At 38.4% G+C, this 16,088-nt stretch overlaps 1 protein-coding gene across 2 annotated transcripts in view; it reads left to right on the top strand.

The window, feature by feature from the left end:
* The window catches only part of RPS6KA6 (ribosomal protein S6 kinase A6), a 58,045-nt gene that overhangs the window by 22,907 nt on the left and 19,050 nt on the right, over positions 1–16,088 (top strand). For both annotated transcript variants that reach the window (XM_053375034.1, XM_053375035.1), the window contains exons 3-10: positions 494–610; positions 3,828–3,909; positions 5,062–5,142; positions 5,866–5,945; positions 7,750–7,856; positions 8,828–8,865; positions 15,025–15,167; positions 15,711–15,781. In XM_053375034.1, the coding sequence (XP_053231009.1) occupies positions 494–610; positions 3,828–3,909; positions 5,062–5,142; positions 5,866–5,945; positions 7,750–7,856; positions 8,828–8,865; positions 15,025–15,167; positions 15,711–15,781 (719 nt within the window). The remainder of the gene's footprint in view (positions 1–493; positions 611–3,827; positions 3,910–5,061; positions 5,143–5,865; positions 5,946–7,749; positions 7,857–8,827; positions 8,866–15,024; positions 15,168–15,710; positions 15,782–16,088) is intronic.

Raw genomic sequence — 16,088 nt, 5'->3', positions numbered from 1 at the left:
CAAATAATCTCTGTCCAAAAGAGGCTGTAGCTGGCAAATCAGCTGTAGCTGAAAATAGGCAGACCCAGCCACCAAGGGCCTCAAGTGACAATGCTGGATCTAGGAATAGTCCGAGGCTATGAACATGCTCCTTCCAGGGGAGTGCAACCTCATCCAGAACAGGCTGTTTTCTCTCCTTCTTGACTTCAGAAATTTGAACATATAACACTTCTGTCTTTTCAGGATTCAGCTTCAGTTTGTTGGCTAACATCCAGCCCATCACCCATCCTCACTTTTTGGATAATTTGTAGTAGCGCTTCTGATAGGTGGTAGTGGTATATTGTTTATGATTATACATCTATGGGCAGAGCAGCTTATTTTTATAGCACTAGCTGTAGATTGTATGAATAATAAATTATAAATAATTTCCCCTTCACAAACAGTAAAGTAGACAGATGGGGGCAGTAAAGATTATTATTTCAGTGGTCGTTATTATTCATTTTTATTTGAATAGGATGAAGGAGTTGTGAAAGAGATACCTATTACTCACCATGTGAAAGAAGGATGTGAAAAAGCAGATCCTGCACAATTTGAATTACTTAAAGTTCTTGGTCAAGGATCATTTGGAAAGGTAAGACAAAACTAGAACTGTTTATTCTAAATAATGCAATTTCATGTCATATTTGATTTCTAATCCTGTTCATTCATCTAAAGACATACTTGATTTGTATTTAATGACTGTATAGTGAGCTATCTATGTTGGAGAGTTATTATAGTAAATTTACAAAGGATATACACTAATACCTTCTCCACTGCTTTCACAAGACGTTTTTCTTTTCGAAAGTATTTTAGTCATTTTTATGATGAAACAGTACATATTGCTTTTGGTGGAAGATGGAAAAGGCATATTTGATTTACTGAGTGTAAACGATTAGCCAACACAATTGATGTTTACTGTGGTTTTTATAATTTGTTGGAAGATGCCCAGAGTGGCTGGGCCAGCCCAGTCAGATGGGTGGCATATAACTAATAATTGGAAAGCTATGAAAGTGACCCTTAAACGGATGTGTATTCATCTCCACTACTATTAAAACACTAAAATGTGCGTGTTTGTGGAATGAGTTGCTAGATTCAACACAACTTAAATAATGCATTTTTATTTTTCATTAGCAGTTTCACTTATAGATAAGTTTTACACTGAAAATTCAAAGTTGGGTGGTGTGGAAATATTTTTATATGATATGAACATTTTATAACAATTTTAAAATTGATTATATTATTTATAGGCCTAATGCAGAAGTTAACCAATCAATGGTTAGAAGATCAGGGGTGTTCCCTTCCCGCTTATATCATCTTCTTTTATATCAGGCATAGAGAGCAGATTTTGCTGAACTACAATTCCTATCATCCCTTGTCATTGGCCATGCCTGCTAGGGCTGATGGGACTTGGAAGTTCATCAGTGCCTTATGGGTCAAAGGTTATCCACTGCTATTTTATACTTTCCTTCCCGCTATGTTTCATTGTTAACTATGGTTAAGTGTTACATCTGAATCAGCAGGTTTGTTACCAGCTGTTAGATCCAAATGACAGTTTACAGCTATTATTGAAAGCTGGTTTGCTAACTAGTTCCAGCTAAAACACTTGGACTGAAATAATGTTATAGCATGGCTAGGTTATAAAAATGAAAGTAAAATTGGGGGAAGGGGGCTAAGGGTGGTTCATAATCCTTTTTAAGCATGGTATGACTTGACATAGTTAGCCTCTGCACCGGTATCAGAGTAAATGAATTAAGAGTGGGAGCTTTCATATATCTAGAGTACCTGGAAAGAAGTCAAACTGGCAAATTTTACAGGTTTGCAAATAATTTAAAGTCTAAGTAATATTTCAAAGCAAGTATTTTTATGTGGTTCTCTGTCAGTTCCCTTCCTCTTCCCCCAGAAACACAATAGTTCACCTTTGTGTTTAATATTTATAGGTCACATGGAAGAGTAGGTACAAGTTAGCCTCTATTTTACATGAGTACACAGCCTCTTAATTAGTTCATGCTGTGGATATAAAAGCAACCCCCCCATTTGTGCGGTTCAGTATGTGCACGATTGTGCCCATGCGCATTGTGCTGAATCCGGAAGTGACCTGAAAATGTCACAAATGGGCAGAATGGGGTGGGGACAAAACAAAGTTTTCAGGCTTTTTCAATGTTGCTTCAAATATATGCGGTTTCACTTAAATGCGTGGTGCCTTGGAACGTAACCTGTGCATAAATTGGGGTTGCCTGTATTAAGTTTTTATTTCTGTAGTATTCAGTTTGTAGAATTGGGACTAGAAAAAACCAGGTCAGCTAGGTAAGGGAAGGATTATTCTAATCTGACATATTATCATATTGGCCACTCGGTGGTCCTGGGATTCTCCTTATCTGCAGACTTACTGCTTGCCTGAAAGCAAGTTTGTATTTTGACTTCAACACTGGAGCATGTACCATGTGCGTACTTCAGTAATCACTCCCCTAAAAATATTTTATCATTTTTACTTCTTAAACACCTCCTGAAGTACCAAATGTATATGTAATAACATTTAAGTTTTTAAACAGGTATCATTCCGCAAGTTGTCATTTGTCCTAGCAGGCATATAACCATGTTCTATCAATGTTGCATATGTAATAAAACTGTGCCAGGTTGATTGAAAAGCAGTGGTTTTCTTGTCTATTCAACTCTCTTAGACATGGTTTGTCACTTTGTCCATTAATGTTAAGTCCCGGGGGTGTGAGGTCTCAAAATAGTTCTGCATTTACAGTCTTCTAATACCTTGCAATTGTAAGCCATGCTGCATTGATCAGGTGAGTAATAAGATCCTTCTGGGAAAGCTGTTGATCAGTTTGTGAGTAGTATGATGGAAGTGCTGTTTTAGGATCAAAGTGGGTATCTTGTTTTGGCCTACTTTTTTTCAAAACAAAAAGACTTTGGGGTATTGCCACCGCAGGTGGATAAATGACCGTGTGACATTACAATTTCTCCAATACATAGCTAATGCTTTTTTAGTCATTTTACTCAATAATAAAATTATACAAGTAGTGTATACCTTTAAGTGCATTTTCCTGGTTCTTACTGGAGCAGATTTAAAAGGGGCTTTTACCTGGATTCTGTTCCATAAGGTATAATCTAATGGATCACCCAAATCTTTTTCCTATCATGCCTTTATAATTGTGAGAGGTGGCAACATTTCAGTTTAGTACTTTATAGATTTGGAAAACAAGACCTTTCCCTAAAGCAGTGGTTTTCAACCAATGTGCTGTGGCACCCCAAGGTGCCTTGAATGATGGTCAGGGGTGCCACGGGCAACACTGGCCTCTGTCCCACTTTCCTTCCCTCCTCTGAGGCCCTCTTGCATCTCTGCCTCCCAAAGGCTTGCACAGCTGTTTGTTGCAGCAGTCCTGACTACAAGCTGTCCAGGTGAATGGTGCCTCTGGGGCTGGCCAGGGGTGCTTCCTAGGCCGCTCTGGTGCAGTGTGAGGAGGCACCTCACTTTGGGGCAGGGGGGCAACTCAGAGACCGGGGGGGCAGCTGTAGCTGCCCAGAGGACTGCCAAGGAGAGGAGAAGGAGGCTGAGAGAACCCTCCACAATGGAGGGATGAGGGGCTGCTGGCTCTGTAGGCAAGGGGTGACATAACTGGGCTTTTGAGCCCCACAGCGGTGCTGCAGAAATAATGTAGTTTGACAAGAGAGCCATGGACCCAAAAAGTTTGAAAACATCTGCACTAAAGGATTACAAGTTCACATTAGCTTTTCAAAAGCAATCATTGTGCATAATTCGTAAGCATTTGTAAAATATTTAATCTCTGTTCTCTGCTTAGGTTTTCCTCGTGAGGAAAATTTTTGGTCCTGATGCTGGACAGCTGTATGCAATGAAAGTTCTGAAGAAAGCTTCTTTAAAAGGTTTGCTTGCATTTTTTTAAAAAAATAATACAGTACATTGGCTAAAGCCCCTTCTTCATGTGCCCCTTACACCAGAGGCCCAGAGGGTGGCAACAGGAGAACAGGCCTTCTCTGCTGTGGCTCCCATTTGTGGAATGCTCTCTGTAGGGAAGCTTTCCTGACTCCTTCATTACTTATCTTTAGGGGCCAGGTGAATACATTTTTCTATAACCATGCCTTGTTTTATAGTTTAATAATCATTCCTATACTAAAGTTAATTACAAGTTCAATTGAAGGTACTTATATCCTAAGTAAATATGTTGTAGGACTGAAGTGTTTGGCTGCAGTCCTCAAGGGCATACATCTGAAATAGTTCAATGGGTTTTGCTTATTGATTATTTCAAAGTGTGTGGCTTAATGATGGCAGACTTCTGTTTAAACCAGTTGTTTCCTTCATCTTAAATCGGTGCTTGATTTCCTGACTAAAAAGTGCCTGGGCTTATCCTGCCTGGCAGTTGCTCATTTTGATGTAAAATATAGTGACAGAATATCCCTGTTAAGTGAAAAGGACTCTGCACATGTTGAGGGGCATTTGTTCCACTATTTATCCTGAACACTGAAAACAAGGTTGAAGACTACACTCTCTTCAAAAGCATGTCTTTATTCCCTAGCTTTAAATGACATATTTTTAGGCCTTGTCTTAATAAAGGTTTAAACAGATATGGCAGTGATTTATGGATTTTAAAATATGGCCTCTCCATATATATCGTGTTATACCTGTAAATCATACTACTGCAGTGAATTTCTCTTGACTTTTTTGTTGCAGTGTGTGTGAATCTGGTTGGTGACCCAGTGCAATCATAAATTGTAGAGTTGGAACGGACCCCAAGGGTTATCTAGTCCAATTCTCTGAAATGCAGGAATCACAGTTAAAGAATCCCTGACAGATGGCCATCCAACCTTCTCCAGTGAAGGAGAGTCATTTTGTAGAATAAACATTAGTGGTTTGTGTACAGAAACTCCTTGGTGAATTCTGGCTGTTGTATATATTTTCCCTCAAATTCTTAGTCAAAATAGCCATTTAACTAAACTGTGGTTGTTTATAAAGTTTTCTGCAGCTGATTTAATTCAGGTAGCTTGCTTAATATAGATAACAGCCATTTCTGTTTGCAGTTCGAGATAGAGTTCGTACAAAGATGGAGAGAGATATATTAGTAGAAGTAAATCATCCATTTATTGTCAAACTGCACTATGGTGAGTATTTTTGTGTCCATTGAAATGCATATTTAAATGAAAATTCTAATATGCATTTTCTTACAGATTTTGGGGGGAAATTTGCTGACTGATGGGAAAGCAAAATAGAACTTATTTATGAATGAACACATGATAAACTGATAGTGAAAATGCATGAAACTAACAATGATCAATCCCTGAACTGAATGAGCTCTTCAATGCACTATTTGGTCTGTCCTAAAATTGTTCTTGGCCAATCTGGAAATAGCCGTAGTTTTATAAGAAGCTATTTTTAAAAGGACCCTTCACACCACTGTGAAGTTGTATGTGATGTATGACATCTTGTATGTGATGTATGACATCTTGGTAACCTGTGACCACATTGCTAAATATGGAATTTTTGCCTCAACACGACCAAATTGTAGTGCTAATTCTACTCCCTCATGAAGCCTATTTGTTACATGTTTGCTTTCCTGTCTCAATAAAGTTCACTTGAATTTAGATTGAGGTTTCTACGTATGCAAATAAGAATGCAAGCATGTGATGAATTTAACTTTCATGGCTTTTGTCTGCTTTCTTTAAAGGTTTAATTGTAAAATTGGATACAAAATTAGATATTTGCTGTAGAAAAAGTCTTGAGTACTTTTAATTTGTAAATAGTATTAAAATATTTAGAGTTCTAGATAAGCATGCTGGTATTAATTTAGTATTTTGATGAAGTATTCTTATGATTATTCAAATCAGCTTTTCAGACTGAAGGGAAGCTATATTTAATATTGGATTTTCTCAGGGGAGGAGATGTGTTCACAAGATTATCCAAAGAGGTACGTATTTCTATAATTTTGAAAACAAAATTAATATTTACATTAGGCAAAATGGACTATCTTGTAATTTTACATTTTTACCCTGTCCTTCCACATTTGTGCATTGCATGATATATATTGAATATACATTAGTACATATATCATAAAGACATACCAACTTAGAAAACTGTAAGTAGCTGGGCCTATTTAATTAAATGAGCAGAGTTTCCAGTAATGGGTGTGTTTTGGGTAAGGCTCCTGTACCCGCGATTGGGAAGAACATTCACCAGGACCAAACAAAATGTCACAGAAGTGTGGCAAGCTTTTGAGTTATCCAGGACTGTTCACCAAGCAAGATGTTGCACAAAGTAGGGAGTGACAAGAGTGAAGAAAAACAAAAGAGTACAAAAATAAGGCTGATGTAGTAACCGTGAGGTCAGCTTCTGGATTCTGTTCCATGATCTTGAATTCTGGAGAACTCAGAACCGTGCCACCTCTCTGTGACATCTTGATTTGTGCCAATAAAAGTTTTTTTTCCTTCTAAACCTAAATAACTTTCTTTGGTTTTTATGAGCTGAAGGCTATAATCCCATGCACACTCAATCTGTGGGGTGTTTCTGAGCAGTACAGGCACCCCACCACTTACATGCATCCCATTAATGCACGACCACGTTTATGTGGATAGCCAATAAACAAACAAGCAAACAAGCAAACAAATAAATAGACAGACAGACAGACAGACCTTCCCTTGCTCGAGGCTTCTGCCCTGAAGTTGCTCTGGGCTTCTACTGAATAAGGGAAGGCAGCCTTCAATTGACGTGGGGTCGGGAGATACCTTCTCCCTGCCACTTGGCTGCGTGTCCGCGTCCCTATTCTTGTGATAGTTCTGCTGGGTGTTCTTTTTGGCCGTTGCTCTCTGTGGCCAGCTGCCAGCACTGTTCACACTGGTTCCCCTCGGGCACAAAGACAGACTTGAGAAAGGCTTGGCAGCAGCCTTGGGCAAATTCTGGGGTTAGTCTCTCTCTCTCCTCCCCACACACTGTCCCTAATAAAGTGGGGCGCTCCTCATTTTACGCAATTTCACTTACGTGTGCGGGGCCCCCAGAACGTAACCCCCGCGTAAGTGGGGGGACGCCTGTATACATAGGATTGTCCTGTAATTCGTTCAGTATACAGTATGGACTGAGAAATATGCCTCCCATTTACAACTGCTCATTCCTAAAACAGGAATGTGTGTTTAAGTATTAACTTTTCCTTGGAACAAGAGAAAATGAAAATCTTGACTCTGCTTTGAATCTCTTCCACCTGTTATAAATATTCTTCTATAAATATTTTTATACTTCATATATACTACTTTGGCATTTACATTTCTACCTACTTCATTCCAAGTTGCAGAATATTTTTATAAAATGGCTGTTTTCTGAAATCAGTTATCAGCATTTTTATACCAAGGAGTATCTGGACTGCATTCAGATCTTTATTTCATGTGGAGGGAGTGGGTGTGCAAGTAGAGCACATGATGATCTGTTAGGGAGTTTAGCATCATTCTACTTCCCTTCTGTCCATCCCAGTCATCTTTTAGCAGGGGTGAGGGGAAGAAGGAGGAATGATCTGAATATCTGTTCCGTTGGGAGCTAGCAGGATTTATGCTAGCCCTCTCTAGCTTGTCTTTTCTGATGGCCTATATACAGCCTGAGCTCCCATCATCCTGGATTATGGGGGATACATGCATCACAGCTTTTTAGATCTTACGGGAGTTTATAGTCATCTTAGATATGCAGAAATTTAACAAGATCAGAATGTAAATCTATATAGTTCTTATTAGGTTATGTTTACAGAGGAAGATGTGAAATTCTACCTCGCAGAACTGGCCCTTGCTTTGGATCATCTGCACAGCTTGGGAATTGTGTACAGGGACCTGAAGCCAGAAAAGTAAAGTAAAATGTATTTTATCCGTTACTACAGTACTCTTGTTCGAAGATTTATTTGCCTTTTTTGTAATCAGAATATAGAATCACATGGAAGTTTAGATATTTTATTCTTCTAATATATATTGAAAATAGAGTATTGCATATTTGTTAATATAATACAGGCACCCCCCCACTTACGCGCATTCCACTCACGTGTGACCATGTTTAGACGCATCACCGTGAAATAAATAAATGATTTAAACCAGGAAATGGTGCCAAAACACTGCGAAAAGAGCAAGAGAGACCTGGAGAGTGGGGAAAAACAGCTTGCACGGCCGCTCCGATTGTCTTGCCGCCTCCACTAATGCACCCTCCTTGTCTTTCTTCTTCCTTGGCAGCAGAGCCATTGTGGGGTGGGGGTGCTCCATGCCTCTGCCCACCTACCCATCCCTCGCTCACTCGCTTGTGTCAGTTTTGTTTCTTGGACAGGATCCGAGAGTCCCTCTGCCCTCTGATCGCCCTCTCCCTTGCCCCCCAACAAATAGGCAGCAACATTATTTCTTGAGGGGTGAGGGAGAAATTAGTTAAAAAATAAACAGTCTACAGCAACTTCCAAGACTACTAGAGAGAGTGCTGAGAAGCCCAGCAGCAGTGTTGGGCACCTGCAACCAAACAGCTACCAACCCACAGCTCAACTTTCTGGTCACTGGAGGCAGGCAGGGCATGCATGTCCAAGGGTACATAGCTGCCCGGGGAAAACTGATGGGATGGATGGGATCTGCTGAGAGAGAGCTGTTTTCCAGCGTCTCTCAATAGTGCCCCCCATTTTTCACATATATGTGCGGAGTCTGGGAACATAACCTCCACATAAGGTTGGGGGGGAAATGCCTGTATATAAATAATATTGGTTTAATTATTATTTCATTTGCTAAATTAAATGTATTATAAATTCTCCTGTTATGTGTATTGGTGAATGTGGATTTTAATTTTCAGCATTTTGCTTGATGAAGCAGGACATATCAAGTTAACAGGTAGGTGGAACTTACCAACATAACTTTTAAAAAATATATAAGTATCTTGAAAAGTTGTAGCAGGAGATACTGCATTGAATTTTTCATAGCTGTTGTTATGTGCATTTTTTCTTGTGCATTTTCAATCATTTTAGACTTAGAAGTTATTGTATGCCAGGATCTTGTGCATATAGCCAGAAATGACTTTCTTCTAGCCAGGTTGTAAGCTGTTGTGACTTCCTCCAGTGTCCTAGCCAGCAAGCTCACATATTCTCATGCACCATCCTGTTGACTGTTAAGCACTTCTTGGAGATTTTTAATTAAATCAGGGAAAAAGAAGAAGATGAAGAAGAATTCCATTCATTCATTCATTCATTCATTCATTCATTCGTTCATTCTTGTACCCTGTCCAAGAATATAAAAAACACAACAAAACATTGAACATTACAAGCTTCCCAATACAGGGCTGTCTTCAGATGTCTATGGAAAGTTATATAATTGTTTATCTCTGGACTCAGCTACACAGTTGCAAATAAAACGTTTTAAATGTGTTGTAAAGTGCAATATACAAATGTGACACTAGATAGTAATACGTAGTGAGCTATGCAAAATTCAATGCCTTTTTCAAAACTTTTTTTTAAAAAACATTTTCACAGTGTTTTTATGTGTGTAGATTCCCCCTCTTTAACACCTGATGGGAGGGCTTTCTACAGGGCAGGTGCAACTACTGAGAAGGTAATGTACCTGGTTCCCTTCTCGCAATGTGGGAACTGCTAGAAGGCCCTCTGAGTGATACCTCATTGTTCGGGCTGGATGATGGGGGTGGAGATGGTCATTTAGGTATATAGGGCCAAAGCACTTATTCTGCAACAATATGTTTTAATATATTGGCTTAGCTTCTGAATTGAATATAATTTTTCACCACCAATGCCTTACTTCTGCGAAATCATCTGATTATTGTAAGGAGTCACTGAAACAGAACGGCATTTGAGCTCGGAGGCTGCATCAAGAAGAGGGGTCTCTGAAATTGAGACCTCAGCTGCCCAAAGGAAATGCCTTCTTTTTTTGCAATAGTACCCTTCGATCCTCGTTGAAAGGATTTTCAACAGTGAAGTGGAAGCAGTTCTTGTCTGCATTTTTTGAGTGGGTTAGAACCCAAAGTATAATTTAATATCCTCATGATTCTTTTAATCTACTTCTGCTTTTCTGCAGAGGATGTCAGCTGTTAGATCCATTTCTTGGTCCAAAAATATGATGGAAGCAGATATTATGTTCCAGTTTGATGGCCCAGTTTGTCAGGCATGGTTTCTATTTGTTGTAGCTCATTTGCTATTGAGATTGCCCTCATATATATTTAGTCAGCTTATAAATGTATTAGACACTTTTCTTCACAGTGGTTTAATAAAAAAAGACACATAAAGTAAAAATAACAAAAAACCTAAGCAGTTAAACATAGTAACTGTGAAATTTATAAATCAGGTGGAAATATTTAAAATAGAAGCTCGGCAGTTTGACCATTTAGTTATTTAAGAACTCATTGGTGGATACCTTCTGACATCTTGCTGAAATTTACAGAATAATCCACTGCATGTGTACTCGGAAGTAAGACTCTGTTTAGTGGTGTTTTTCCCCAAGTAAGCACACAAAGGATTGTAGCCTCAAAAATATTAATGTCTTAGTTTTGTATCAGGATCTGTGTGTCACAGTTGTTTGATGAGAGAGATGAAGGATTATGTCCTAATGATAGCAGACACAGAATATTTGCTTTTAGTATCTCCAAAGTATATAAAGGTTCACCAAAGATAAGCAGGAAGAAGACCTAGTACACTTCTCTCATGTAGATGGAATGTAGTATAAGTGCAGAAATGCACCTTGGATTTAAATGTTGTATACGTCTATAGAAGTACTATTTACGCAGATTCAGCTTTACACACTTGTGGGAGGGACTAAAAAAATCGAAAAGGGAGCATAAGTAGGGAGCATAAGTAGAGGTAGAGGTATTATCATTGTAGATTGCCTTAAGTATCTTCATACTAAACAATCTGAGTTTAGTCTTTCAGTCATTCCAAAAGAGAGAAAATTCATCTGAGTCCTTCAAAATTTTCAATTTTTACTCTTGATAAGACAGGAAAAATAGTATGCAGGGAGAAGCTGGTTCGCCCCAAATTTAGGATGAGTGAGGATTGGTAAAATCCCTGTTCGGGTTCTATGTGAATGGTTTGCATTTACCTTATTTTAGTCACGTTTTGTAGAAAATGGTTTTCTCCCAAAGTGTCTCACCTCAGTTAAAAAGAAAATAAGAAAAGAGAATGGCTTTAGGAGAAAAGGGACAAGGGGAGGTGACAGATCAGTACTTCTGGTCAGTTGAACAAAGTACCGGTCTCTAAGCATGTCTTTACATCCAGTTTGGGCCTGGTTGATCTTCACTTGCTGGCATTCTTTCTTGAATAGCAGTTAGTGGGTCTTGTTCTTTGGATAGGTCTGGAATGTCCCTTTGCCTTGCTTCTGCAGTCGTAGGGGAACTGGAATTTAGAACAGAATGTTCTTTCTGTCATGGAGGGGAATATTGCATTATTTTGCAGGCTGCAATTTTAATAGAAAGAAAAATGCTAAAATATAGTTGAAAATTGCTTGTTAGCAAGCACACTTTAAATTCTCTTCCGCTTTATTATAAGGGACAAAAAAGCAAAGTAGGCATTTATGAGTGAATTTTGGCAGTATTTCACATAGCCACAGCAAAAGAAATGAGAAAACGTTATTTGGTCAAGCTTACTCAGCTTTTGGTGTGGCATTGTTAGCAGTCAATGAATCTTTGTAGAAGACAACATTAAGTTGTGAAATGTATTGTTCTAAAGGGGCACAAGGATCTAAAACAAATTATTCAATCATAATATAATATCCTGCAATCATAATATCAAACAATCATATCATATAATAGTATATAATCATGATATCGTACTATCATAATAGCAAAATCATACAGTCACAATATCATATGGTCACACAACTATACAATCAATATAACAATATCATACCATCACAATATCACACTATCATATTGTACAATCATCAAATCATATCATATGATCATTAATGAAGGAAATTAACCTATATCCAGCTCCGCCAACACATGTTGCTGATGACCAGTGTAAAATGGGAGAGGCTTAATTTCCCTCTCCTTGAAATTTGTTTTGCATTGGCCAGCCGGGGTGGGGTATGTGGGCTGGGGAGGTGAGGGCTATGATATTTGGTGATGGCATTGTTATGCTATTGTGATTGGGAAATATTATGATTATATGATATTGATCTGATTGTGTGGTTGTATGGTGTTGTGTGTTTATGATTATGGAATTGTGATATTATAATTGTATTGCATTGTATTGTATTGCAATGTTATTATAATTATGAATGATTCTATGATTGAATGAGATGGCTGATTGATTTAATAATATGATTGTATGATATTATGTTTGAATGCTATTATGATGTGAACTTGTAAATGGGCATTTGCTGCACCTCATAGCAGTTGGCAAGAATATGTTTGCTAAGAGTCTCGTGAACCTGATCAGGAGAGCTTTAAACTAAATCCTGAGGGGGAGGGAGATAGTATTACAGATGACAGTTAAACATGCATGCACATACACATGCACAAATACACACACTCCCCTTACTTTTTCTTGGCTGGATTTGCCTTTGTACCATTGGATTAACTTGCAGACTGTGCTTCTGGACACTGGTGGAAGCCATGTAAAGATTAAAAAAATGGTCTGAAAAAGCTTTACAAAAAATTGGACTTGATCGATTCTTGTAACCTGTTCTTTCCTTGAAACTTCAATCACAGCAGCTGGAGGAAAACTGATTTTAAACCAAGCAGCAACTTTGTTAATATGAGCTGCTACTGGCATGTTTCTACATGGCTTTAAAAATACATCCATAATTCCTTATGTTAGATAAAAATGAGACTTTTCAGTAATAGTTTTGCCATTGATGAACATTTTCATGTTATATTGTACGGCAAGAATTTGGCAAGAGGTTTGTACATGCAGACCCCACTTACAGTTCCCAGGGAATCATTTGTTGGGTGAGCATTCACACAATGAGCTAATGATTTCCATTTTTTTCCTATGAGAACATTTATAATCCATGATCTTTTTCTGCCCTGTCCCACCGTGGTTTCTTCCTAAAATGGCTGCAACCAACCAGCAAAAGAATTACAAAGGAAAAACTGATTTGTCCAACTTCTCCTGCTCTCTGAGTTGTCTTATCTCACTCTCCCCTCCCTCTGTCCATGATTTCTGCCCCAAAATGGCTGCCGCTGATGAGCAAAGCACAAACAAATAAGTAAATGAGCAAACTCTGGCTGTTGGGATTTCTGAGTCAGCTGTGCATATAACAAGATTTGGGCATAACTCCTTGTGTTCAGATAAGTGAATTTGCGGGTAACAAGTGGGCAGATAGTGGGACCTGCGTGTATATAGAATGGCTTGTTAGGAGGCCAACTTATTTAATAAACTGTGCTGTCCTTGTATTCACTGTTGAGCAGCACTGAAAGCATGTTGTTGTTGTTGTTGTTTAGTCGTTTAGTCGTGTCCGACTCTTCGTGACCCCATGGACCAGAGAACGCCAGGCACCTCTGTCCTCCACTGCCTCCCGCAGTTTGGTCAAACTCATGCTGGTAACCTCGAAAACACTATCCAACCATCTCGTCCTCTGTCGCCCCCTTCTCCTTGTGCCCTCCATCTTTCCCAACATCAGGGTCTTCTCCAGGGAGTCTTCTCTTCTCATGAGGTGGCCAAAGTACTGGAGCCTCAGCTTCACAATCTGTCCTTCCAGTGAGCACTCAGGGCTGATTTCCTTCAGAATGGAGAGGTTTGATCTTCTTGCAGTCCATGGGACTCTCAAGAGTCTCCTCCAGCACCATAATTCAAAAGCATCAATTCTTCGGCGATCAGCCTTCTTTATGGTCCAGCTCTCACTTCCATACATCACTACTGGGAAAACCATAGCTTTAACTATACGAACCTTTGTTGGCAAGGTGATGTCTCTACTTCTCAAGATGCTGTCTAGGCCTGTCATTGCCCTTCTCCCAAGAAGCAGGCGTCTTTTAATTTCGTGACTGCTGTCACCATCTGCAGTGATCATGGAGCCCAAGAAAGTAAAATCTCTCACTGCCTCCATTTCTTCCCCTTCTATTTGCCAGGAGGTGATGGGACCAGTGGCCATGATCTTCGTTTTTTTGATGTTGAGCTTCAGACCATATTTTGCGCTCTCCTCTTTCACCCTCATTAAAAGGTTCTTTAATTCCTCCTCACTTTCTGCCATCAAGGTTGTGTCATCTGCATATCTGAGGTTGTTGATATTTCTTCCGGCAATCTTAATTCCGGCTAGGGATTCATCCAGCCCAGCCTTTCGCATGATGAATTCTGCATATAAGTTAAATAAGCAGGGAGACAAAATACAGCCTTGTCGTACTCCTTTTCCAATTTTGAACCAATCAGTTGTTCCATATCCAGTTCTAACTGTAGCTTCTTGTCCCACATAGAGATTTCTCAGGAGACAGATGAGGTGATCAGGCACTCCCATTTCTTTAAGAACTTGCCATAGTTTGCTGTGGTCGACACAGTCAAAGGCTTTTGCATAGTCAATGAAGCAGAAGTATAAACTGAAAGCATACCTGAAAATAAATGTTATATTGTATGTACAGATTATGTTCAGTCTTCCAGCATAGTGCTTTTTTTTTTAGATCCACTTTAAAAAAACTATTTAATTTTGTTTGAAGTATAATAAGCCAAGGGTGACTTATTAATATTCACATGAGTCATTGAAGCTCATATATTGGTGGAACAGTATGGCAACCACTTTGTTTGTATCTTCCATCATTTTGCCTTTAGGTTAATAATATCATATTAATTAACCCTGAGCACATGAAGCCATTATAGTACAAGAAATAACACAGTAAAAGAATACCGTGTTATCATGCAGTTTGCAAATGTTTCAGTCATTTTTCTGTTTAATTTGAGAGTTCCTTGATCAGCTGTTTTGCATCCCATTTTTTTCTGTCCTTTGGGCTATATGATAGTATATGCACTCCTAAAAAATACACAGTTCAAGCTTGTAATGTTTCGCAACCCCTATGGCACAAAGTTTCTTTATGTGAACTATTTTATAATACTATTTTAGACTTCGGCCTTAGCAAAGAATCTGTGGATCAAGAAAAGAAAGCCTATTCTTTCTGTGGTACTGTAGAGTACATGGCTCCTGAAGTTGTAAACAGACGAGGCCACAACCAGAGTGCTGACTGGTGGTCATTTGGTGTTCTTATGGTACTGTATATTTCATTACCTAATTTTACATGACAATCAGATGTGCTGCATGTTGTTGCCATTGTCCACATGTTTAAAATCTGAGAAAGTTTTTGTTTTAAAATATACTTAACTTCTGTGTGAAATTTGTAGTTATTTTCTGTGTTGAATAACTGAAGTATGGCAACTGAAAACATTTCACCACACAATATTTTGACAATGAAAACCTTAATACATTTTAGCATAACCATTTGATTGAAGAATCTTATATTCCTTTGTGCTTTTTTATTGTGGCAATGAACTACTACAACAAACTCATGGACTGAATTTTAGCCAAGGGCATTTTGTTTGTCTGTATGTGCTATGGCTGAACAAACTATCAATTGCCAATAGTATTGCTGCATTTTAACTAATGGCCCTCCAAACTTCATGGGGCAATATATCATAAATTCCACGTCTAGTTATTTTATTATTTTCTTGCTGCTTTCCTACCCCCAGTTCAAAATTCCTCCAAATTAAAATTAGATTTTCTAAAAGTTTGATCTGGGCTTGTTTCTTTCCCAGTTTGAAATGCTTACTGGTACACTACCATTTCAAGGTAAAGATCGAAATGAAACTATGAATATGATACTCAAGTAAGTATTTTTCTGTTCTCTATCTCAAAATATTTCTATTTCTAAGTATTTCCAACTTAGAAAGTATAATACAAATTATATTTGACTAATACCCTATAGCAATCTTTAACTTGAATGAAAGAAAATATAGAGTAAAAATACAGTTTTCTTTATGACCTAAATGATTAGAAAATGTATTCTACAAATGAACAAATTACATTTTGGAGATGGCATTTTCTTTAAATTTTAATGTCTTCTATGCTTTATAGCAGGGGTTGTCAACCTGGTCCCTACGGCCCACTAATTGGTGTTTCAGGATTCTAGGTGA

Source organism: Podarcis raffonei, chromosome Z (assembly GCF_027172205.1).
Source record: "Podarcis raffonei isolate rPodRaf1 chromosome Z, rPodRaf1.pri, whole genome shotgun sequence".
NCBI classification, from domain to species: domain Eukaryota; kingdom Metazoa; phylum Chordata; class Lepidosauria; order Squamata; family Lacertidae; genus Podarcis; species Podarcis raffonei.
The sequence above is the reverse complement of the archived record's forward strand: the minus strand, read 5'-3'. Positions and strand labels throughout refer to the sequence as shown.